Genomic DNA, 25964 nt, shown 5'->3' with positions numbered 1-25964 from the left:
AAATAAGTATTTGAACACCTGCTAATGAGCAACAATTCTGGCCCTCAAAGACCTGTTAGTCCGTCTCTAAAAACTCCACCTCCACTCCACTTATTCTAAATTAGAAGCACCTGTTTGAGGTCTTTAGCTGCATAAAGACACCTGTCCACCCCACACAATCAGTAAGACTCCAACTACTAACATGGATAAGACCAAAGAGCTGTCCAAAGACACCAGAGACAAAATTGTAGACCTCCACAAGGCTGGAAAGGGCTACGAGGCAATTGCCAAGCAGCTTGGTGAAAAAAGATCAACTGTTGGAGCAATTATTAGAAAATGGAAGAAGCTAAACATGACTGTCAATCTCCCTCAGGACTGGAGCTCCATGCAAGATCTCACCTCGTGGCGTATCAATGATCCTAAGAAAGGTGAGGAATCGGCCCAGAACTACACGGGAGGAGCTGGTCCATGACCTGAAGAGAGCTGGCACCACTGTTTCCATGGTTACTGTGGGTAATACACTGACATCACAGTTTGAAATCACGCATGGCACGGAAGGTTCCCCTGCTTAAATCAGAACACGTCCAGGCCCGTCTGAAGTTTGCCCATGACCATTTGGATGATCTAGAGGAGTCATGGGAGAAAGTTCTGTGGTCAGATGAGACCAAAATAGAACTTTCTGGTCTTAATTCCACTCGCCGTGTTTGGAGGACGAAGAATGATGAGTACCATCCCAAAAACACCATCCCTACTGTGAAGCATGGGGGTGGAAGCATCATGCTTTGGGGTTTTTTTTCTGCACATGGGACAGGACGACTGCACTGTATTAAGGAGAGGATGATCGGGGACATGTAGTGAGAGATTTTGGGGAACAACCTCCTTCCCTCAGTTCGAGCATTGAAGATGGGTCGTGGCTGAGTCTTCCAACATGACGATGACCTGAAGCACACAGCCAGGAGAACCAAGGAGTGGCTCCGTAAGAAGCATATCAAGGTTCTGGAGTGGCCTAGTCAGCCCCCAGACCTGAACCCTATAGAAAATCTTTGGAGGGAGCTCGAGCTCCGTGTTTCTCAGCGACAGCCCAGAAACCTGCTGATCTAGAGAAGATCTGTGTGGAGGAATGAGCCAAAATCTCTGCTGCAGTAAACCTGGTGAAAAACTACTGGAAACCTTTGACCTCTGTAACTGCAAACAAAGACTACTGATTTTCACAGGTGTTCAAATACTTATTTGCAGCAGTAACACACAAATAAATTATTAAAAAATCATACATTGTGATTTTTTTAGATTATGTCTCTCACAGTGGACATGCACTTAAGATGAAAATGTCAGAACCCTCCATGATTTCTAAGTGGGAGAACTTGCAAAGTCGCAGGGTGTTCAAATACTTATTTTCCTCACTGTACATCATTGGTCCAGCTCTTCTTGTAGGTGGATCTAATGTTACTGTACCTGCCAACTTTGCAGCGATTCAATGGACCGACTCTCCTCTCGCCATTGGTTACTTTGAAACTAAAGAACAAATTGAAAAACCGCAACATGAATGTAACGTGCAACACGACACATTATAGAAATGTAGTGTAGTAGAAAGTACAGCTACTTAATGTAAAATGTAGTGGAGTAAAAGTCGAAAGTACCCACGTTTAACTCTACTTAAGTAAAGTATAGATACATGAACAATGTAGTGAAGTACAGTAACGAAGTACTTGCACTCTGTTACATCCCACCACAGTAAATATGTTTGAACAAGTTCTTCTAAGTGTTTTAAATACATGTTTATTTAGGTTGAGCAATAATGTTACAATTTTATTAAACGAGAAATGCATATTGACCAGAAATGAAAACAAAATGTGTTGTATATCTGCCATTGGCTGCACTGAGTTCTAAAAATTGGTATCAACTAGGGGTGCACCGATTTGCAGTTTTATGGCCGATCACCGATTTCTAAAACGCCTGACCTGCCGATTCCGATTTTTGTTTTATAAGCGACACTGTCGGGTGTTATCAGGTCACAATGCACCTTCAATTTTCCAATCTGATTTTATTGAAAAACATACCCTTGAGCGATATCCTATAAACAATACATACTTGTTTTAAACTGGCCATGAGGTAGTGCTCTGAAATATAAATGAAGTTTAGACAATTGTTGTTAAAATAAAAAAAAAATTGGTAAAATCAGTTTCTCATGTATCGGCCGATTTCCCAAAATTAAGGAAATCTGTGCACCCCTAGTATCAACCGTAAAAATATATAATCGATCTGTGTGAACATTAAAATGACAACTTGTGGGTTTATTGTACCTGGTATTATCACAATACTTAACATTTTTTCCCTAATATTACAGTCCTACGTTAGAAGTTGTGTCTTTGCCACCTTTTTCCATCACATCCATCTCATTCTCTTTTCAGTTTTAATGGCCTCTTTTGATAAACAAAACGTTCTAAAATAAGTGCTACTGTAAAGTTGGTTTTGCTACTTAATAAATATTGTTGGTAAGGAAACAGCTGATGCTGTCTGTATAACTGAGCAAAAAGGCTGTAACGAAATTGACGGGATAACTAGAAGAATAACAAACAAAACGATGCTGCTGGGCAGAAACAAATTATGAGCAGATAGCGATGCAGATTCACACACTTCTATTCAAACTGACTTTTTGTTTTCAGACCCAAGTTTTCAGCAAACCTGAAAGAGTGAAAGGGGAAAAATATGATCGTTTTTGTCATAATTTTTATTTTATCTCCTGACAGGTTTTGTCTGAGGCATAGGTTAAGAACTGGAGAAAATGTCCCCTCGATACCTCGAGATCTTCTCCTCATGTCAGAGATAGTCCTCCCCCGTTTTATCCTGTGCATCATACAGTATCTGAGAGATGGATACATTGAACCAGGTAAAATCAACTGCAATCAATATAAAATAATTCACCTTTAGTGTGTGGATAATTTAAGCCAAACTTACACCCACAAAATGACTCGTAAGACCTCAAGTCATTTAAAATGTAGAAATATAAGTAAATCACATGTTTAAGCCACTTTAGTGTTGCTTTCTGATTGTATACGAATTGCAAAACAGAATCTGTTATGCTTGAATCTCACCATCATTACACAACTGCTTACATCTAAAATTACAGCCACAAAGTACAGAGTCCCATGACTTATTGCTTATCTCTGTTTACCAGACACCTCAGCTGAGAGAGATCTACAGAAAGTCCTGCAACAACTCGAGCCTCAGATCTCCTTCTTGGAGGATCTCACAAAGATGGGAGGAGCAATGAGGACTGTACTGACAAAGATCTTGACTAATCAGCAAACATACAAGGAGTTGAGCATGGGTAACTTCATGGACTAGGAAAAAAACTCACTGATAACATGCATTTTTATGCCAGATTATTTATTTTTGGCCTAATGACCTTGATTGAATAAAATAATGTACTTTTTTGCTTTTGTTTGATGCAGCATAACTGTTACTGTCTAAAAAAACAAATTACTGAAGTGAAAATTAATTGTTGATGTAATATAGAGATGCTTGTTTTGAGGTTTCAAACTTATAATGATGTAAAACATATGTTTGCTTGTTGCAGGCCAAGAAGATAATGTTTATGCTAAAAAGAACTATGACAAGTATTTGTCAGCATTGAAGAATTCAGGTCTGGTTTCTGTGGAGGAGAAAGCCCAGGCTGTTACAGCTGATGTTACTGTTGGAGCTGAAGGAGGTGCGGGAGCAATGGCCCTGCTGGGTAAGGCTACGTTTGCATATTTGCATCAAATATTAAGAATATAAATGAATAAAATTAAAAAAAATCACATTTTAGACTTTTATGAGAAGGCATCGGGAAAACATTTGGGAATCACTGGCGTTTTGTGCTCATGGTGCAACAAGTTGTTGCCTTTTAGATTTTTCAAATAGTTTTGTGTAGACATTACTTAAAACCTCAATAGGGGAAAAAAGCAAAATGTGATTGGAAGAAAAAAAGAGACAACTGTTTTGTTTATTAAGAAAAATAAGTTACAGACACATGTTTCTATCAGAAGTGCTTTCAATTGATTTGGAGTTTAAAAACTTGCGTATATTGACTAGGTAGTTGAAACACAAGTGCAACTTCTGAATCACATACATATTGTTTCTACAAATCTATCGGTTGTATTTTTAGTCAATTACCTGTAGGTTTTCTTGTTCTTCGTCTTCTTCTTCTTCTTCTTCGTCTTGATTTTGTTGTTCTTGTTCTTCTTTTGGCCTTTAACTCTTCAGGGGTCACCACAGCGAGTCATCCTACTCATCCTCACTCTGTCCTGTGTTTTAGTCAATTAAGTGTGACTCATAAATGTAAAGGGTGGCACATCCTCTTTTTTTAATGTTGGATGTGATCATTTTTAGGGATGCACAATATTATTGGCATGGTATCGGCCAATATTAGTGATAAAGTTAAATATTGGACATCAACCATTCCATCAAAATAACTCGCCGATATAAAAGGCGCTGGTTTTTTAAATATATATTATATATTTATATAGTGTTACATAATTTTCAGCCCCCTTTTTGGCATCTGCATTTGGTAGCAGGCCAAATTGTCAAAGGCCATGCAGAATAATGTATTTTAATTCCACAGCAGAGAAAGCTATGTAGTCTCTGTAAGTAGGTCTAGGGGAAAATATTGGTATTGGTATCGGTTATCAGCCAAATAAGTTTTAACATATCGGCCAAAAATCCAATATTATGCATCCCTAATCATTTTGTTAATTGAGTCTCTTTTGCTACCTGATTGAATAGTTGTACGTTGGTTTGAAAGGCAGCTAGAAGTTGAGTTGCAAACTGGAGCATCTGTTTCTGCTAAATTAGTGTAGTTGGGCTTTTCATGATTAAAGTTTATTGTTGAGTTAGGAATCTGGTTTGCAAAAAGAGTTATACTAGCAAAATTCCTTTTCTTTGCAGTCACGAGCACATAACTTGACTGTTTATTAAAAAGTAAATCTTCTTTCATTAAACAACCCAACCATTCCTGAATGCTTGATTCTTTAGAAAAATGAACTAACAGTTCAGAGTTGTGCTGCACAGTGAAGTCGCACATCCCAAATATTTTATTTCTTCTGAAATGAACATGACAATATTTCGTTTTAATAACATTTTGTTAACTTGGTTCTAATCACTTACTTTTAAGGATTTTTATGAAAATCAGATTGTGTTTTGAGACAAACGGTATCTTTGAATTCTAGATTTTTCTAGAATTCCGGTTCTAGAATTGCGCCGCTCAAGGTGGCTGCATGTTGGAGCAGCTCTGTTACTTTCGTTTTGAGATTTTGTTTTTGGAAACTTTATTTCCTCTTTTTCTGGATATAAATCACATTTTTTGGATGATTGTTTCCTCTGGTATCAGATGCTGTGCAGCTGGAAGGATTTTTACTGAAACTTTTTTAGTTTTGGACATTTGTTATGATGCGTAACTATGGCAACAAGGCTGTTTTCTACAACCAACAGCAGCTGATTAACATCTCAAAAGCTCAAATAATATCTCAACTGCAGCCCCAAATCTCAAGTGAGTTGAAAAGGATGTTCTGTGGACGCATTCTCATCTACCTGCCAGCTGTGCTCGAGTGCCTGACCACTGAGATCCTGGAACTAGCAGGAAACACGGCTCGTAACAGCGGAAGGACAGGATCGTCCCTCGGCACCTACAGTTGGCTGTCCGCAGTGACGAGGAGCTTGGCAGACTGCTGGGAGGAGTGGCCATTGCTCTGGGAGGAGTTCTGCCCAGCATTTGGGCGGTCCTACAGCCCGAGGGGAACCGAGAGGCCAGCCAAGTCTGGGTGGACGGATCGGACGGCATCCGCAGCCAGTTTCTTAGGATCCACTGTAGGATGGACCTTTACAAGAGATCCTTCCTGTCTACAGCCATCAGTATCTATAACATCTCTTAATGAAATGAGGATAATGAGTTACAACAACAAATAATTTCCCTCTGGGATTAATAAAGTATTTTTGTATTTGAATTGAATTGAATTGTAATTAATGCACTGCATTACAAAACTGCTTGTATAAAAGTACAATTACTTAATTATCATTGCAGTGCACAACCTCATCTTCCAAAACCCCAGTTATTTACATTTGCAGACTTTTGTTTTTATCATATATGGCTCACAAATTGTCTATGTTGTGCCAGATAATGTTCACAGATACTTGTTTTTAGATTATTTAAAAAAGTACAGTTGAAGCTGATTCAACACAAACTCAAACTCCAGCACAGCTGGAGAGCAGGTACATTAGGCTACATGTTTTAATAGAGATTTTTTTTAGCCTTTTCATATTTTACAAGGTGATTTAATATTTGAAGTTTTAATAAAATGTCTGCAGCATCTTTTAGTAACAACACCACAGATATGATGTTCAATACACATTTTCACTGACATTTTTCAAACTTGCAGGCCTTTTAATAAGTCCAGAGGTTTTCTATTTTTTAAAAGAACTTTGTGGTTAATTTTTAATTTTTAATTTTTTTTTAGGAACCACTGGACCAGGAAGCCCAGAAGAATCTACTAAAGAGGTTTGTGTCAACAAAAGTGTAACTTATCTTAATTTAAATTGTGTTTAATGACCACAAGATAAGTTTGTTTTTGTTTGATGTATTACTGTTGATCAGTTTGCTGAGATTTTAATGTTATTGTCTGCTGTTCCTTTCAGGAGGATCAAGATGGAGAGCAGTCTGTTGGTCAGAGGAAAAGGGTTAAGCTGAGCAGCAGTACCAAAGGTAAACTTATCTAAAACAAAAAAAAAAGGAAAGTAATAATAAAATATTTGAACTGCATTGATTTGCATGCTCGTTCTTTCTGTCGTTTCTCCACGTAGATCCATTCATTATTGAAACACTAAAGCATAAATGCTTTCTGGAGGAGTTGTTGTTTTGGACAATAAAATTTGAGTTTCCCCAGAAAATGGTCACATTCTTATTAAATATGTTGCCAGATCAAGATTACAAGGTATTTAAAATATATATATATATATTTTATTTGTTTTTTGTGGTTATATAATTTATTTGCATGTCGTGATGTAAGCTCTTCATTGCAACTATTTTTAGTAGAATTATTTTTTTGTCCTTTCTGACAGATTACATTTACAAAAACGTTTGTTCAACATTACGCCTTCATCATGAAAACTCTGATGAAAAGCCACGAGTCGGATACAATGTCCAACCGCATCGTGCACATCAGCGTGCAGCTGTTCAGCAACGAGGAGCTGGCCCGACACATGACGGAGGAGTGTCATCTGCTGGACATCATGGTCATGGTCCTTCACTACATGATGGAAAGCTGCCTTGTTAAAAGTGAACTTCAGGGTAAGTTGCCCTGTTAAGTTTATTTTCTAAATATTTTTTATTTTAACACCTTGAACCTGGGGATTGTTTGTATGGAACTGGGTTGAACTGGATTCAGCTTTGATTCACTAAATTTAAGCAATACTTTATAATAAACCCCAAATTAAAATGATGTGAAAAGAGATCATTTTTGGAGGTTTTACAGAGGGACACCATTGAAATTTCCAGAAGTCACTGTGAATGCACTGTAGTGCTTGACCCAAACTTGAACTAACATGTAACATTACTGCTCTTAGTAGTCAGCATAGCCCCAACACATCGGAGTGCATCAATGTCTTTTTGTCATCGAGTACCACCACATCATCTCTTAACAAGCTCTGCAATCCTTTCTTCACTTCTGACACCCACAGAATATTGTTGGAGTTCACAATGCACAGTAGTCCCTCGCTACTTCGCGGTCCGTTTATCGCGGACCCGCTCTGTCGCGGTTTTTCAAAATCAGATTGGACATGACACAGAAGTGGCTGATTGATGGATGAGCCAAACGATTGGCATGGAACTTTTATTTAAAATAAAATTGTTTTAAAATATTTAGCACCTGCTGCACCTTTGCAGAGAGTGGTGAAGGCTGCACAGAAATCTGTCGGAATCAGCCTCCCCACCATCACAGACATCTACACCTCCAGATGCAGGAAGAGGGCCACCTGCATCATGAAGGACCCCACTCACCCAGCACACACACTTTTTGCCCCACTCCCCTCAGGAAGGAGGTTAAGGAGCATTAAGTGTAGAACCACTAGACTGAGGAACAGCTTCTACCCTGAGGCTGTTATACTCATGAATCTCTAACTAGAATAATCACTGTGAAAAACCATATCATGTTGCTGCTGATCTGTTTCATGTTGCTGCTGATCTGTTTCAATGTTGGTGTGTTCATGCGTGCACATCTGCTCACAGACTCATGTTCATGTTTGTGCTGATGTTCAATGTTTTATGTTATGAGTGCTTAGTGTATATTTAGTTGATGTTTTTCTTAGTTCATATCTTAGATGTTATTACTGTTTTTCTTGTACATTTTATTGTTGGATGTAACTGGGACCTTGTGAACATAATTTCGCTCCACCACATGTACCACATGAGGTGCGAATGACAATAAAGAAACTCTGACTCTGACTCTGACCTTTGTGCAGCCCTTACTACAGGATAAACTTCCTGCTGCAGCTGATCAGCTGTTCAGCTGCTTAGCTGAGAAGTGGGCGTGGCCAAGAGCCCTTGCAGGTGGCAAAGAGCAGAGGAGGAAGGGAGCTGAAATCATGACATTCTGTGCTCTTGTAGAGCATTTAGAGTTTAGAAATATTGTTTAGAATATTGCAAGAGTGTGGGATTTCACTTATCGTGGGACTTCAGGGTACGGAGCCCCCGCGATTAACGAGGGACTATTGTATTCATGTACTGGTAGCTATGTCTTTGAGGAAATCCCAATTTATTCCAGATGTTTCTCTTGTTTTGTTTGTGATCCAAGCACATCAGTTTAATTTCCAAAGGATTTAGCATGTCCCATGAAGACCAAGAAATGTTTGGTTAAAACAAAGTTTCATCCTTTTTGCTCTTTGTTTGGCTCTACATCCTAGACATCTCTTCTTCATCTTCTCTGGATTTGGAGTCTTATTCCTGGCATTGTTTGTTCTTTTAGACTTCATCCAGTGCTTCACATGTAAACAGCACAGCATAGAATGCATCATAACAAATCCAGATAAGCCTGGAAAAAAACCTGTTGTCATTAAAAGCTTAAAATTAAACTCTACATGACTGACGGTGTTCCAGCAGGCTATGACTAGTGCCACTTAACTTTAAAAAAATCATATGAACAGACCAATGTGTGAAGAGACTGCACAGTTTTCTAATTATTTGTAGCTGATAGATATTGTTTTTGTATTAAATCATCAGTTCTGGAAGACTGTTGACAAGTTTCTGCCCCTGGCCCTTCAGTGTGTCTTTAAATTAGTTACATTTTTAATTAATTTTTTTTGTGGCTTGTAACCTTTGCTGTGTTGTGAATGTTCTAGTTGTTATGTTTTTGTTTCTTTTAAATTAAAATTAGTTGTAAACTGATCTTAAGCTTGATGTCAATATGTTTCTTGTTATTTTCCTTTCTTTTAGATGAAGAGAACAATCGACATGTTGTGGTAAACTGCAGCGAAGCGCTACTGAAGAACAATACGTATTGGCCTCTAGTCAGTGATTTTATCAATATCCTGTCACACCAAAGTGTAGCTAAAAAGTTCCTAGAGGACCACTCGTTACTGATGCTTTGGATGACCTTTGTTTCATATTTTCAAGGTAAGTTTTAGAGTTTAAATTTATTTATTTTTAAAAATCTAAATCATTTGAATATAATCAAAAAAGTCCATGCTCAATAATCCAGGTATACAATCCAAACATTTTCAGTCAGGTCATCTGGACAGTTTCTGTTTTTTTTCTGAAGCGTTTCACCTTCCATCCGGAAGGTTTCATCAGTCAAGGAAACACACAACACAAAACTGATTCTTCCCCCCAAACAGCTTACTCTAAAGTGGAACAAACCAGTTATGTTGGTGCTAAGATGGTCTCTTTGAAAGACTGGGAAAAACACCATCTTAGCACCAACATATCTGGTTTGTTCCACTTTGTAGTAAGCTGTCGGGGGAAGAATCAGTTTTGTTGTGCGTTTCCTTGACTGATGAAGCCTTCCGGATCGAAGGTGAAACCTTTCAGAAAAAAAAAGAAGGAAACTGTCCCGATGACCTGACTGATAATTGTTGATTTGAATATAATGCAAACATTTAGAAGGAAATTGGCTTATTTATCATATTGTGTTAATTTACACACAAATAACATAATACAACACACAGTTCAGTTGTTTAAGCATCCATCCATTTTCTTCCGCTTGTTCCTAAGTCGGGTCGTGGGGGCAGCAGCTTGAGCAGGGAGGCCCAGACATCTCTTTCCACAGCCACCTCTTCCAGCTCTTCTGGGAGGACACTAAGGCGTTTCCTGGCCAACCGAGAGACAGTGTATCTTGGATCTTCCCCAGGGTCTCCTCCCAGTCAGACATGCCCGAAGCACCTCCATAGGGAGGCGCCCAGGGAGCATCCTTACCAGATGCCCAAACCCTCTCAACTGGCTCCTGTCGATGTGGAGAAGTGGTTCTACTCTGAGTCTCTCCTGGATAAGTTTATCACCCTTTCTCCGAAGGAGAGTCCAATTGCCCTGTGAAGGAAACTCATTTCAACCGCCTGTGTCTGCAATCTCATTCTTTAGTCTGGTTAGGATGCCTCCTGGACGCCTCCCTGGTGAGGTGTTCCAGACACGTCCCACTCTGGGAGGAGACCCAGAGGAAGACCCAGGACACGCTGGAGGGACTATGTTTCTCAGCTGGCCTTGGAACGCCTCAGGATTCCCCCAGAGGAGCTGGACCAAGTGGCTGGAGAGAGTGAAGTCTGGGCCTCCCTGCTTAGGCTGCTACCCCCACGACCCGACTCCAGATAAGCGGAAGAAAGTGGATAGATGGATGGATATTTGTGTAATATTCAGACAAACCATCCTTGAATAGAACCCAGCAAAGTTAAGTCAGGTCCTCTGGACGTTTTTTGTTTCCTTCTTTTTTTGTTGTTGTTGAGACGTTTCCTCCTTCATCCAAAGGACTTAAATCAGTCCAAGGAGCCACAACAAACTCGGTCCCATAAGTGGCTTACTCGCATAGTGGGCCAACCAGTTTTATGGTGATAAGATGGTTTCTGGGGCTCGCCCTCTTCCCCATCAACTCCTCTGAGGCAGCCATAGCCAAAGTGTTTCAATACATCAAAGTTCATATGAGCATGAACTTTGATATCCTTAAATAGGTGTTGTTTATTTTTATGTGGACTGTCATTCTTATAGTGCATTGCTGTCTCTCTTTAAATTGGCTTTTCTCCATAAATCAACTTACCTTTCATCACGATGCTTCTGTTACTTTTAACTCAAAGGTTTTTGGCTGAAACCCAACACTTCATTTTAATTGCTTTTGTTTTTTGCACAATTAACCTGACTCATTTTAGAGTGACTAAAATTGGCCTAATCCTGCTGTATAAATTCCACATAAAAAAGTGATTTATGAGGGGAGATGTTGGTGGCACTTGTCACGTGTAATCTGCCATGGCTCTAAAAATAACATTCACCCTTGTACAGTCGGTCCGAGTGTCCTCTTGCTGACAGTTAGAGCACAGTGTCACTGTTACGTTGTATCCGTTTGTGCTCCACTTTAGCTAATGTATTTGAAGATTTGCTGAATAAGGATTGATGCTGAGCAAAATCGCATCAACAGTTTAAAATAAACACAAATAATGTCAATATTAGATGGTAAACGGGTCTACACTAGATAATGAAAACTTAAATTCAAACATTTAAAATGCACATGTCAAGAAACAACTAAGTAACTTTTGAAACTATTTGCTTTTAAAGGTATGAACCTGAATAAGCGGGAACTGAACGAGCATGTGGAGTTTGAGTCTCAGACATACTACGCAGCATTTGCAGCAGAGCTCGAGGCCTGTGCACAACCAATGTGGGGCCTCTTAACACACTGCAAAGTCAAAGTAAGTCCCGTCTTCACATCAAGTCTTTCCACATCAACTGATTTTGTGTGCAATCGTGCAAATCATTATGTGCATCCTATATTAGCTGTGTAATTCATTTCAAATGTTAAATTTTATGTGAACAGGAGACACAGGAATATACAAAAACGGTGGTTCGCTACTGTTTGGAGGCCCTGCAGATTTGGTTTGATGCCATTGGCTTCATTGATGAGGTACATTTAAATGGTAAATGTTGGCGTTTACAGATAAGTTTTTATTCTTCTTTGTTTTTGATTCACTGTTTTTCTCCTCCAGCCTGCTCAAAATCAAGTGACGTTTCACCTGCCACTCCATCGCTATTACGCCATGTTCCTCAGCAGGGTACATCAGAAGTTTACATCACTCATTAGGCAGTCTATTGTTTTGTGTTTCTGAAAGTTAACAATCTGGTTGAAAATCTGCAGGCTGTAAAATGCCAAGGCTTAGATTTGGATAGCCTCCTGCCAGACCAGGAGATGCTGATGAAGATCATGGTGCATCCTCTCCAAATCCAGGTAAACTTGTAGCACTAGAAGGTCAAAGGCACTTTGTTTTAAACATGTATATCTCGTGTATCTGTACCCATAGGTTGACTGAAATGTTTTCTGTCTGCCTGCAGGCATGTCTGTCAGAGATCCACAGTAATATGTGGGTCAGGAATGGGCTCCAGATAAAAGGACAAGCCATGACTTATGTGCAATCACACTTCTGCAACTCCATGATTGATCCAGACATCTATCTGCTCCAGGTTAGAAATGCTGGAACATACACAGCATTCACTCTCACTATCATTCACATGTATTATTATTTTCGTTGTTAATTTTATTTATTAATTCAAACCTTTCTTCTTTGTTTTTGTAGGTTTGCGCATCAAGACTGGATCCAGACTACTTTATTTCAAGTGTATTTGAGAGGTAAACCCAATTTTGTCATATTTCTATGTTGCAGTTTGGATTTTTCAAACTTTGAAGTAATACTGCATTCACCTTTCTCCTTCAGATTTAAAGTAGTTGACCTCTTGACGATGGCGTCTCAGCACCAGAATGCTGTGTTGGATTCTGAGCAAGAAAGGCCAATGCTAGAAGGAGCACTGACCTTTTTGGTCATTCTGACAAGCCTCCGCATTCATCAAGGTAAGCTGTAAAACAGGATGCCTGACACTTATAGGTACTAACAATACAAAAGATACTTGGCAACGCATTGCATTAAGATCTCTAAATCTTGTAAATTATTGAATTATCTTGGAAATTGTGAATTATTAAATTGTAAGTGTTTGAAGTGATTCAATGCCCTTTGTTGTCAATTTAAAGCTGCAACTGTTAAGAAAATGTTTTGATTTATTTATGTCCATCATGAGCTTTTCACTGCTGTTTATCATTTTTTTGTTTGTCATCCATGTTCTGTTATAGTCTTGTTGTTGTTGTTGTTGTTGTTGTTGTTGTTGTTGTTGTTGTTGTTGTTGTTGTTGTTGTTGTTGTTTTTAATATTATACTTAAAAAGTAAATGGCTAATATAAAATACTGTATTTTAAACCTACTGACAATGGTGTGAAAATCCAAATGAGCAAAATATCCTTCAAGCTGTTTTAAGGTCACCACTCAAGGACATCAGGACTTAATCTGTAAACCAATTGATGCCGGAACACAAATAGCAGGTGGTCCGGTGGTGGTGGTCCATGGGTCCTCCCCCAGAAAATTTGGAATAAAAGTGATGGCATTTCCTGCATTTTGGTGTATTTAAACAGGTTGTTAAACATCTGTAAACATTTGATTAAATTGATTAAATACAGGTCTCTTGTAAATGAGTCCTCGAGGCTCAATGAGACTTACAACCTGTATAAATAAAGGTTGAATTGAAATTGCTATTTTAGAGAGCAGTGAATAGAGCAGATCTGATTCTGTTGAGTGTCCTAACCCCCCCCCCCCCCCACACACACACACACACACACACTCACACACTCACACACACTTCACTGTCCGAACTCTTCTCAGCTGAATTCAGTCCTGCGTGTTCTGCTCCAATCTTGATTACCACTGCCTTCAGGTGCTTCAATTCTCAGTTGTCCAGCTAAGGACAGTCCATTTATTTTAGATGATAACTTGTCTTTTCGACATTTTGATCGCTGTTATTTTGACAAATTAGTGCAGTTGTTTTGAAACGTGATGTAATGTGAATAACGCATCAAACATTTCACTTGTTTTTTTTAAATTTTGTTATGTACTGTAAGCTTTTTTATTTACTATCTCTGAAATGTTATGCATCGCGTTAATATACGCAGGAGCTCCAACACATTCGGCAGTTGTGCGCGCGTCCTTCAGAGCTGTCTGGAGACGCTCCTGTGTGTAAAACGTGCACTGTCTGCAGGGCGCTGAAGGTGGATGAAGACGCTCATCCCCAATGGACATGCGGTCTGCGTCTCTGCTTAGCAGGAGCGTGTGCGCGAGCTGGTGCGCGTAGTGCGGCTGGAACATCCACTCCACAGATTGGGCAACGTCTCTCCTCTCGTTGTATTTTTAATAAATAATCAAAATAAAAATGTGCGGTGACTTTGGGCTTTTATGGGCAGAGATTTGAGTTGCCGAATCCGAGGAAACAGTTGCCGGAACACACCAGGTCTAAATGAGAGGGTTCCCGGATCTTGTTCCGGCAGGATCCGGCTCAAATTAACCGCTGAAGGACATTACCGTGAAGTTTGTCAGTGACGGTGTCTGCATTGTGTCATTGTGTCTCATAAGGTTTCCACAGTTTTCCAAAGATGTTTTAACTAGTTTAACTGGTTTTATTATCAGGAAGTTCATGATGTGACAATATTTGTGTTACTTTTGTAAGTTTTTCTCTATAAACTCCCTTCTTTTCATTACAGGCATGACCGATGATGAGATCCTTCGATCTGAGATGGTCTCTCAGTTGTGCATGAATGATCGAACACACAGTGCACTACTAGACCTTGTATCCTTCATTGCTTCAAAGTGATGTTATAGAAACATGATGATATCTGTAAGCACTTGTTTTCCTTAAGGGTATTCTTCTAGATTCCTGAAAATCCCAACCCAAAGAGCGGCATTGTACCGGGAAGCTGTAGTTTTGAGGATGTGCTCTCTGCTGTGGCTGATTTCAAAGCTCCCGTGTTTGAGCCGGGAGGCTCCATGCAGCAGGGAATGTACACACCCAAAGGTAAGAAAAGTGCTGCATTACCTTCATGAATATGGAAATTGCTGAAAAGTGTAATAAGTGATCATTTTAATAAGTTTTATTTTTAGAGCTTTAATACAGAAGTGGCTGGGTTAGTGAAAAAACCAGAACAGCAACAAAAATGTTGCTAAACTAATGTCGACTTTGCTGCTTAGGTGGGTTCAGTTTGTAGGTCAGCTACAGCTTGGCTCCAGATGTATTGCATTCAGACTACCAAACATACAGATAAAAACATTGGTTTGAGTAAAGAAAAAGACATTTTCAAAGCTGTTTAGAGGAATATTTAGCTCTATCCAGATGTAATCACATTGCCAAATATGAATGTTCTTGCCAGGCTTGATTGGGGTCTTAGAGCTGTGAAACAAAGACCTAAAGATTGTGGATGAGATTACACGAGTACGATTTGTGCAAAGCTGCGTTAATCATGCACTTTTAAATTGACTGCATAGAAGACATAATAAAAGACAAATATTTAAATGCCTAACATTGTCTTGTATAATTATTGTTTAAAGCTGGAAATTGAAAATTAACTAAATAAAGTTACTTTCAGATATATATTTGTTAATTTGTTTTGCCTCACCATATGTATATCCTGGTATTTATTAGAAAATGGCATTAATAATTCACAAGAAGCTGGAAGTTTAAAATTTTATTTCATGAGAACGTAAGCCACCACTCGGGGGCAGACTTGCACCAGTTATATGGTAAAGGTGAAAAGATGGGGGGTCACATTGTATCAAAGATTGCAAAGCATTTATTTTTTCCTCTCTAAACTAGCCGAGGTGTGGGAGAAGGAGTTTGACCCCATCATGGTCGTTCTCAGAACAGTCTATCGCCGTGATGTTCAGTCAGCAATGGACAGATACTCAGCGTTGTAAGTTAACAACATTGCTTTCTTTTCCTCCATAAATCGTCCTTTTAAATATGTTTCTTAATCTTTTCAATGTATCTTGTCTATCATATGCTCAGTACTTTTTTTGTTGGTGAATTTTTGTACCGATAAGATCATCCCAGTCTTGTTTAGGTCCAAAAGGTCACCTGTGTTACCTGTTCTTGGAAGAACATGGTGAAAAAGGTCATGTGAACTGACTGCTGCAACCCCTGGGATTGTTTCCAATTAAAAACACGTCAACAAAAAAATCTATATTTCACTCTGAATTGTAATAGAACTGAGGAAATCCTTCTTGCTGGCTTTGTATCAGTTGTCTTCCTAGACAAATATATCTATAGAGTGAAAGAACTGTTAGCATCTCAATTTTCTTTAGTGTTATTGATGTATGAAGATGATAATTATACTGACAAGCTTAGTGCAATAACATCTGGACATTGGGACTCGCTTAAACCTTTGAGCAATCAGCCTTTTAAAAACACGGGGCGTTTTTAGTTGTCTTTTTTTATCAATTGTTGGTCATTTTAATTCAGTTCAATTTATTTATATATAATAATTAAATCTAATGTTTAATGTAGAAAAAAATGGCATATCAACTATTTAAAACCAAATTTATAGTTAATCATAATTTTTAATATACATTTAGGTACTTTTTTTGGTGCAAGTTGTTCAAATTTGATAAACGACAGAAAATAAAATTATAACAAGACTGCAGACATAAGATATTTTTAGTTTAGGTATCGTATTTTCTGCCGTACACGTCACACTGCCTTATAAGTCGCATCAGTTCAAATATGTCTAATAAAGTGGAAAAAACATAATTTGATTTGGTGTATAAGTCGCAGGGTGTGCTAATTATGCAAAAAAAACCTGCGACTTATAGGCTGAAAAATATGGTACAAATTTTGTTTGCTGGATGAAGATTGTCCAGTCAAAGACTGAAGAACTGTGTTGAGTTAAAATTTCTAAATGTGAGTTTTGAACTAAAAGATTGAAGTCCTTAAATTAGAAGTCTGATTCTTATTACAGTGTTACCATTAACATTTTGTTTTTGTGCTTTTTGGTGACTTGGAAGATATAACAAATTAGCTATACTGTATTTGGAGAGAAAAGTTTTCTTACTACTGCTAAGTCTGAACATTCTTAAATCTTTGCAACAGCATTTACCACATTTAATTATTTCTTTTTCCCAAGGGTAGTGTTTATTATAACATTTAGAGTATTTGAATTTGAGCATTATTTATGGTGGAAACAATAGTCATAACTTATTGTAATTATTATAAATTAAACATCCTAAAGACTTCTGATAAAACACAAATGCTGGGGTATATTTTCTTATTTTGCTTGACAGAAAAATAAAACTTTAGTTGACTATTTTAAAGGCTCTTCTCCTGACTGCATGGTAGAGCCTTGTTTGAATTTATTTTAGTCCAAACAATTTTCAGTGGTTGTCAAGAAGGCTTTTTTTTTTTTTTTTTAACAAAACATCACCTCTGCAGTAGTGGAGCTTAGTTTAGTTTAGTTTAGTTTAATAAAATAGGTCTATTAAAATTGTTTTAAACAGTTAATGCACATTTTTGAGTTAAAAAATTTCTTCTAAGACTGTCCAAAAGGGTCCCCTCATTCCCTTCAGTGGTAGCATGTGTGATTTCTTGTGTACTCCTAATAAAAAAAATGGCTATATGTTAAACAGTGATGTGTCTTATTCAAGCCTGTTTTTGTAATTTCACTCAGGACAAACAAATCTGGTGTATATATCTCCTTCAAGCATATCAAAGTATTTCCAGAGTTTGTCATCAGCCTTGTTCACTCTCTATGATGATAAGATGATGATATGATGAACGGCATGTCGGACTGGCCTGGTTTTTCTTCTAATGATCCAATCATCTCTTAAGAATGTCAGCTGTTCTGTTGTATAGGCTTGAACCTTTTGAGTAATTTAGAATTTATGGTTGATACGATCTTTGCAATATGTGCTTCTGATTTTTTTTTTCTCCTTGTGATAAATGATATCTAGTTTGAAGCAGTATGGAATTCATACTGGCAACCCATGGCCGCCTTACAAAGAGAGGACTCCCCTGCATCCCTGTTACAAAGGACTAATTCGCCTGTTGCACTGCAAGACTCTGCACATAGTGATATTTACTCTCCTTTACAAGGTTAGTGTATGTGCAGTATTTTCTTGCAGCATTGCTTTTGCCTCAGTTTACACATTGACACATTCACCGAGTGTACAAATAGTATTACTTTTGATTAATTGGTGCTGACACATTACAGAATATTAATAAAGTAAACGGTTAATAAATTATAAATTCACAAGCACTTAGTGAAGAAGGGAGTAGAGTAGCAGTTTATTTATAAGCAGATGATTTTGCCGTTTACTCAGGACAATGACATTATCACTGGATAAATGGTCCTTTTTTGCTTCTGTGTAACTTCTTAGTTGTTTGTTTTTAGATATGGATGGATCACCAGAACATGTCTGAACACGTGCTGTGCATGGTGCTGTACCTGATTGAGTTGGGCTTGGACAACCAGGTTCAGGACACCAAGGAGGAGGAGGTGAGCTTTGGCACAACCACAAAATATGTTAAAAATTTGAAATCTGATATTGAACATATTGCACGGATTTACAAAGCAAGATAGAAGGGAAATATTGACTTGAAAACAAACTGAACATGGTGCTTAGCACTTTTAACAATAATATACAACACTTCTCTCATGATGTCTAAAATGTCTTTTGTGTGCGTCGTATTTTTCTGCTTCCAGGAGCCCTGCATTGAGGAGCACTGTCATGACAGCTGGTTCCCAGGCACCAATCTTCTCTCCAATCTGCATCATGTCATCAACTTTGTGAGGGTTCGAGTTCCTGAGACAGCTCCTGAGGTGAAGAGGGAGCCTCCCCCCAGCACAAGCACTGAAGCCTCTTCCTATGGCCAGGCAAGTGACGGCTCTACTGAACATTATTGTGGCCCCACTAACCTCAGTGTCTCTGTAATAAACTGGTAGTCTCTTTATATTCGTTTTTTTTTTTTATTGACTGTATCTACCCAGACTGTGCTCCATAGCAGTGTGTAAAAGCAAAACATTATTTGTTTGAGCTACCAGCAGCCAGTGGTTATGAACTTGAATTGTTTGGGGGCCACAAACTGACTCCAGTGGGGCATAAGTGCTACTCGTTATCAGCCAGATTGTATTTGTATCTGTTAAAATAATAGACTGAAACACAATACTTAAGTATTTTTTGGGTTTATATTTGAGCCAACATGAATCTAATTTCAAACATAATGCTTGCTTCTTGTTATAGATATTGTCTTGGTGTAGCCAGGTTTAAACCAAAGTTTTGTGTTTTTGAACTTGGTTATACATGTATAATGAGTAAAGTGCAAAAACATGCACAAAAAACCCTCCTAGGTGCAGCTAGAGGGAGTTAGTAGTTTGGTTACAAGGTGCAGACAAAAGCAGACTAGGCTGGTTTTGTTTAGCTGTTCACAGTGAAATTTTTCATTTCAATTCAATTCAAAAATACTTTTATTAATCCCAGAGGGAAATTATATAAACCATATATAAACCAATTATATCAACCCAACAAATCTGTAATAAAATACATTATGGATATGTTCACTCCCTGAGTGGATGGCTGCTCTGACCTGTTTTTTATTGGTGCAGTGTAAAACTCCTACAGCAATGCTGTCTATATTTCAGCATTAACATGCTTGTTGAATTCTGACGGATTATTTCTGGTCACTTTGTACCAGACTAGAGATGTGCGATATAGCATATAATACATATCACGATATGTATTGTGAAGGGTGGCGATAACGATATATATCACAATATGTTTTTGGTATAAAACTTCCAATAGGAATGGGAAAAAAAAGCATAGGTTGTCCTTTTGCCATCATTTATTTTGAAAACTGCTATACCACAAAATAATCTCAATTAAGAAAATTCCACTACTAAGTCCAGAGAGTTTTTAAATAATAAACAAATCAAGTATTAGGCTTCTTTCTTGTAGTGCAAAACAGTGCAAAATATATCAAATGTAGTTTTAGCCATATGTTTCAAACTAAAGAATATGTTGTTAACTCTTAACAGTTTCCAGTATTCTCACTTAAGAAATGAACAGCAACAGAGCAGCATTTTACACTGAAACACTTCACCCTCCAACCCTCTAGTGGGCGTCTCCTTCCGCTTTAAGGAGAGCTGACACTAAATGGATATCTGTTTCCTCTGTGGCTTTGACCAGAGAGGGTCTCGCAGTAAAATCACACAACACAGCGTTCTGTTCACAGATGAGAGCAGGTTTCTCTAAAGCTGACCAACGCTTACTTTAACTTTCGACGGAACACAGCGTTTTGCGCATGCGTCCAAATACGGCAACACTACGGCAAGCCGGCCCTAGTTAGCTTGTAGCTTCGCTACTTAGCTCTCTAAGAAAACACTTTAACACGCACTGTTTTCAACTCATAAAAAGTAAAGATTAAATCTGACAACTCTGATTTTCCATCAGACACAGCATTACTGCTGTTAGCCGGTAGACAGATCTCTATTGTAGGCTGAATGTCTATCTTTTCTACTGTGTACCGTATACATTACGCATTTCTATACCAGAGTGCTGTAACTTTTGATTTTTATAAAACTAGTTAGAGTAGCAACAGGAAGTATGAAGTTGCACACACAGATATATTTTCTGCAAGAAAACTGAGGATTTTGATGGATCTGTGTTCAAGAAAACAAACAGAATTAATCGATGAATACATTAAACTTTTGAATAGACTGTTGTGTAAATTAAGGTCTGGGAAGCTAAAAATCTAGTTTTATTGGTTTTTACTTGTTCGTTACCCAATAGTTATTGAAATGAGAGAATAAATTAGTAATTTAAAAGGCCTTTGAAAGATTGACTGAAGATGACTGATGTTTGTTTTTATTCTAACTCCCAACCGCAGCTAAAACACAATAATGTAAGAGACCTTTTTTGATTTGTACTGTCACATGCACATAGTTGTTTTTATTTCTGGAGCCTGGTGTCTTAGTCAAGTATCTTTTGTTTTATCCACTTATGTTGCTGTACTCCCTCTGCAGAACTCCAGGCGTCTTTCTGGAAATTGGAGAGAGGTAGCTGTCTGCACCTTTTCCCATAAAACAATCCGATGACTGTAACGACAGTAGCAGCAGCTGCTGTGATTGCTCATTTAATTTTTGTTACGAAAGAGTTTCTTTGCATGTGTTTTGTTTCGTGTTTTTTCAAACGAGCTCTGCCTTGGTGTGTTGAGGCGTGAATATATTGCTATGCTTCAGCAGTCCTCCTCTCTGTTGACTGCTGAAACTAATTACCTGTGCAGTGCAGGTTTGGTGTAAACGATTTTTAACCGCATGTCAGAATGATTGATGGTGCCTTGACTGGACTATATGATGTATGTTTATTTAACAGCGCAGCTCAGGTCCTTTGCTGTCAGGCTGGGTCGTGCCAATCCTTCAGAGGGCTTGTGTGTTTTACATCAGTGTGATTTGATTTTTCTTCAGTAATATGGTTGTCAAAAGTGCTATCAGCAGAGGTGAAATGTCAGCTGAAATTTTATAATGGACTTTTGATTTGACTTGTATTGTTTCTGTCTGGATATGGTAATGAGACGTTTCACCAATCCATCAAAATCTATCTGACTAATAGTGTTGTCATGTCAGGAAGAGGTGTTTATACCTAAATACTAATCTACAAAAGCACATTGATGCGAGTTAAATTGGATGCTGTTTGTAACAAGAAGTTCTTCTTTCTGTTTTATGCTGGTTTGGTGTGATAGTTTTGCTTGATATTTATCAGGTTCTTGATATTTATCAGGTTCTTGATATTTATCAAGTAGAAGGTGATGCATTTTTTCTTGTGAGTGTTGCAATTTTAAGGAACAAATCCGTATATTCTGGGTTTATTAAGGAGTCTGATACAAACACTGAAGTGTGTGTTAAATAAATCATGTTCATCAAATTTACATTTTATTTAAATACATGCATATATTTAAATTTCGTTTTAGAACCTAAGAGAAGCTCAGATGTTCAGCCTCGTGGCGGAGCGCAGGAGGAAGTTTCAGGAGATAATCAACCGGAGCAGCACCGAGGCCACTCAAGTTGTCAGGCCCAAGAGCTCTTCAACACGCTGGGGTTCACCAGGCGCAACCCCCCAGCTGGTTACCGAGATCCTGGAGATCCGAGAAAGCATGCTGTCCCTCCTCATCAAGCTCCACCAGAAGATGTCCTCCAAGCAGAACTCTCTGTCGGCGTCATGGCTGGAAGACATGGACATGAGTCGTCACGCTCATGGAGATGGCATTACAGCCATTGAGCGCATCCTTACCAAGGCGGCTACACGCAGCTGCCAAATCAAGCGTAGCATCCAGGACATTTGTGGAAAGGTTTGTCCGCCAGTGCCACCAAAGAAGAACAGTCCCACAGACAAGAAAGCCATGGACAAAGAAGAAAGGTAATACAACCCTGTATAGTTTTTCTATATTAAATATCATTTTTCATTTTAGATCTCAGGTTCATATTTTTCTTAATACAAATATTGCTCATCTGTTTGTGTGAGTTGTTCGTTTATATTATGCACAAATGGTTATCTAAAAATAGAGTTTATATTTACCATTAATAGTCTACTTTATTACACAACACACATCGTAGCAGATGATGTGAATGCAACTTTTATGTCCTACGGTCAAGGACAGTGCTTGTATATTGAATCTCAAATTGTTTTTTTTTTGTTTTTATATATGTGGTACTGATAAAGTGAGTTAAACAGAACATTATTGACTTCTATAATAACCTGCATGATGCAACCTGTATATAAAAAAAACATGTTTCACTCATTTATCATGTGCCCTGTTATAAAATTGAGTTCAGTGGCTGTTTGAAATATAAAACTTCTGCAAATTCCAGCTTTTCAACTCTGTCAGCCACTAATCTTTGTCAGAATTTCTCAACTAACCATGAATGGGTTTTAACAAATCTCTAACAATCTGCTTTTGGTGCTCGTTTTATCCCACTGAGAATACTAGAGGTAGACCTCGCCTTTTCTCACAGACTAGACTTGTTTCCATGGCAACCATCAGACAGCAATGCAGTCAGTGATGCTGAAAATCTAGAGGCCTATTTTTCAAGTTGTTGGCATCCCAAGCATTCTGTGGGAAATTATTGATACGATGCTCTTGTCAGCATTTGTTTATGCCTTTTTAATAAGAACTTTATTTACTGTCGGTCTTCTTTGTGATCATCGACAAAGGCTTGATCCACTGTATTTATCAAATCTGGATAAACAATTCCATTTTTTTGACTATGCATCTTTACTAAAACCAAAAAACATTGTGCATGTGGCAGAATCTGGTACTAAATGGGCAACAAATTACACATGTTTTGAGTGATCAGGGGAAAGATTCCCTGCACAATAAACCTGGAATATTTTTTAATACTGTAATGGGCATTTGTAAAGGTTTTGACCATTTATAAATGTTAAAGTGAGTATTTGCTACGAGCTATCAAAGGATTTCTTATATATTTTTTATAAAACATATTTAATGTTTTTAACCCAGTCTAGTTTTGTCGTGTAAATCATTCAGTTTTCTTAGCTTTTATTTACACAGTTGATATTAATGTAGTTTTGCAAAAAACTGACTTGTTGGGCAAAAATCATAAAACAAAATTGATTCACATTTATTTATTCACTTCAGACGTCAGAGAGCTCGAGAGAGGCAGCAGAAACTGCTAGCTGAATTTGCATCAAGACAGAAGAGTTTCATGGAAACCGCCATGGATGTTGGTAAGTCAACCTATCCCAATTTCATAGATTTATGGATTAAAAGGTTTTTTTTGCTGCATCAAATGACCTTTAATGCAATCTAATGCAAAGATGTAGGTGTTGTGGAGGACATGCGCTCGATGCCTAATTTGATTCTAATCTAAATGGCTTACAAGGTCTGCACAGTCACAAACTGCACAGTGCTCATTGTTATTAATATTAATCATTTAGCATTAATAGCTGTAGTAGTGTTTTTTTGGATTAAAAAAACTAAGTGGACAGCACCCAAGTTCTGTAGCAAACGAAGCATAACAGTTTGTAGATGGGTCAGTAGAGCTTATCTTCAGTCAAATTGATGTTAATTTTAGAGTGACCTCAGCTGGATGCCAAGACAAATTATAACATAGTATGTCCGAAAATTCTGCATTTTATTGGGTCGTCACAATTTATTTCATATTTGAGCTGAAGTTTAATTTTAAAATGAAACCCGACAAACATTTTGCAAGAGATTTAGGCACTTTGTTTATAGATTGTTAACACAATAAAGTATGAAATAGGGCTTTCATAAAGGCAGTGGGGGAAGAGGAACCCCTGGTAGACAATTTTTAGTTTAATTTGTTTAAAATTTAGGTTTTAAACAAGAATTGTTTTAAAAACATCAATTTTACTATGGACACTAATGTACAAAGTAAAAATTTTACTTTTTGTTTGAAGGACATATTGCTGGTTTAATAAAAGTGCCTTTAGCTAAAATAAACCTTTCATCCCTCTTTTTTTTACTAGTGCAAGGTAAAAGTGGACCGAGTCTGTGCATGTGGTCTCTGGAGGGCTTTTAGCAGAAATTGAGTGGAGGGAGTTCTTATGGGAGTATTTGTGCCTGTTGGCAGTAAGGTCACATGAGATCAAAGCTCTAATAGTGGTCTGGACTCCCAAGGACCATTCTGACACAGCATGGTTAGCAAATGAGTAATAGCCACTGTGCTCAGTAGGACTTTTGTTATAGGTCTGTTCTGCGACAACTTTGTGTGCAGTTACTGCTGTGCTTTAAGTTTAGTAGCTACACCTAAAACCGCAGCTGGATTTGCCTCATTTTATTTGAAGCCAGACCAAAACGTGACATCATACGAGGATTTTATCTGCCCTAATATTTTTCTATGATGTTGTGGTTTGACTTTACTTTTTGGGTTATTAGATATTTTTGAATGTTCTTGTCTCAAAATCAAAAAGCACGCCAAAATGTGAAAATGAATTCTGTTTTGGGCACTGCGACTTATTAAAAAAAAATAATAAAGAATTTAAATTGCATGTATTAAAGAGACCACACTACAAATCAGTTACATTTGCCAGCTTCATCAATCTGCTGTAATATATAGAAGATATTCAAGTAGACTAAAGTCTAAAAGACTGTGTTGCTGCCTTCCTTTGTATGCGTGCGTGTGAGAACCCCGTGTTGGAGCTGTGTATTTGGATGGCCTGAGGCTAAAGTTGTAGCGTTGACATCTAATTCAAACAGTTTTCATTTCCCCGGGAACAAACTGACCTCCTGAGAACACTTTCCCTCAAAAAGCAATAAATCAATTTCTAACACAACTTGACATTTCTGCACAGTGTTTACTGCTCAAATTGAACACAATCCTTAACATTTAAAGCTAATTTCAAATCGGTAATTAATTTCTATTGCTATGCCAATCAAGGAGATAAGAGGACTAGCAGCGAGAGAGTTATTTGTATTTTGTGATGATACAAAAGTTCAGTTAGTCTGAGATGAGCAGTGAGGAAAGTTTTCTATTCAAGGTGTTTTTAAATTTGATATTCTTTATTATAAATCTACTTTACAGCTTGGGTAAACAAAAACAACCTAATCTCTGATAAATGTACCGGCACATGATTTCAAAATATCAGAACAAGTTATGGCTTTTTTTTTTTAGTTTTAATAAGAGGATACCATCTTGATGCATCTAACCAGTTTATTGTAGCATCATGCTAGTGTGGAAAGAAGCGGTACTTGTGTTTGATTAGCGTGGAGCTGATTTAATCCAAGTTTTTAATTTCAGATTAGGCAACAAAAGCTTTAGATGTAAACGATCTCATCTTCAACAAAGTCCATGCTCAATAATCCAGGTATACAATCCAACATTTTTCAGTCAGGTCATCTGGACAGTTTCTTTTTTTGTGTTGAAACGTTTCGCC

At 37.8% G+C, this 25964-nt stretch overlaps 1 protein-coding gene across 1 annotated transcript in view; it reads left to right on the top strand.

Annotated features, from left to right (window-relative positions):
* Positions 1–25964, top strand: part of ubr3 (ubiquitin protein ligase E3 component n-recognin 3) — a 51171-nt gene that overhangs the window by 3225 nt on the left and 21982 nt on the right. Inside the window, exons 2-24 of the mRNA XM_037686957.1 lie at positions 2727–2866; positions 3155–3307; positions 3557–3712; positions 6471–6511; positions 6649–6715; positions 6814–6944; positions 7072–7300; positions 9440–9619; positions 11759–11892; positions 12018–12104; positions 12187–12252; positions 12336–12425; positions 12530–12658; positions 12772–12824; positions 12910–13043; positions 14774–14859; positions 14943–15084; positions 15880–15976; positions 18009–18150; positions 18449–18553; positions 18761–18931; positions 22021–22466; positions 23707–23795. Coding sequence (XP_037542885.1) covers positions 2727–2866; positions 3155–3307; positions 3557–3712; positions 6471–6511; positions 6649–6715; positions 6814–6944; positions 7072–7300; positions 9440–9619; positions 11759–11892; positions 12018–12104; positions 12187–12252; positions 12336–12425; positions 12530–12658; positions 12772–12824; positions 12910–13043; positions 14774–14859; positions 14943–15084; positions 15880–15976; positions 18009–18150; positions 18449–18553; positions 18761–18931; positions 22021–22466; positions 23707–23795 — 3068 coding nt within the window. The remainder of the gene's footprint in view (positions 1–2726; positions 2867–3154; positions 3308–3556; positions 3713–6470; positions 6512–6648; positions 6716–6813; positions 6945–7071; positions 7301–9439; positions 9620–11758; positions 11893–12017; positions 12105–12186; positions 12253–12335; positions 12426–12529; positions 12659–12771; positions 12825–12909; positions 13044–14773; positions 14860–14942; positions 15085–15879; positions 15977–18008; positions 18151–18448; positions 18554–18760; positions 18932–22020; positions 22467–23706; positions 23796–25964) is intronic.

Source organism: Nematolebias whitei, chromosome 13, assembly GCF_014905685.2.
Source record: "Nematolebias whitei isolate Nwh7 chromosome 13, NemWhi1, whole genome shotgun sequence".
In the NCBI taxonomy this organism is placed as follows: Eukaryota; Metazoa; Chordata; class Actinopteri; order Cyprinodontiformes; family Rivulidae; genus Nematolebias; species Nematolebias whitei.
This window is presented reverse-complemented; position numbering and strand designations above follow the sequence as displayed.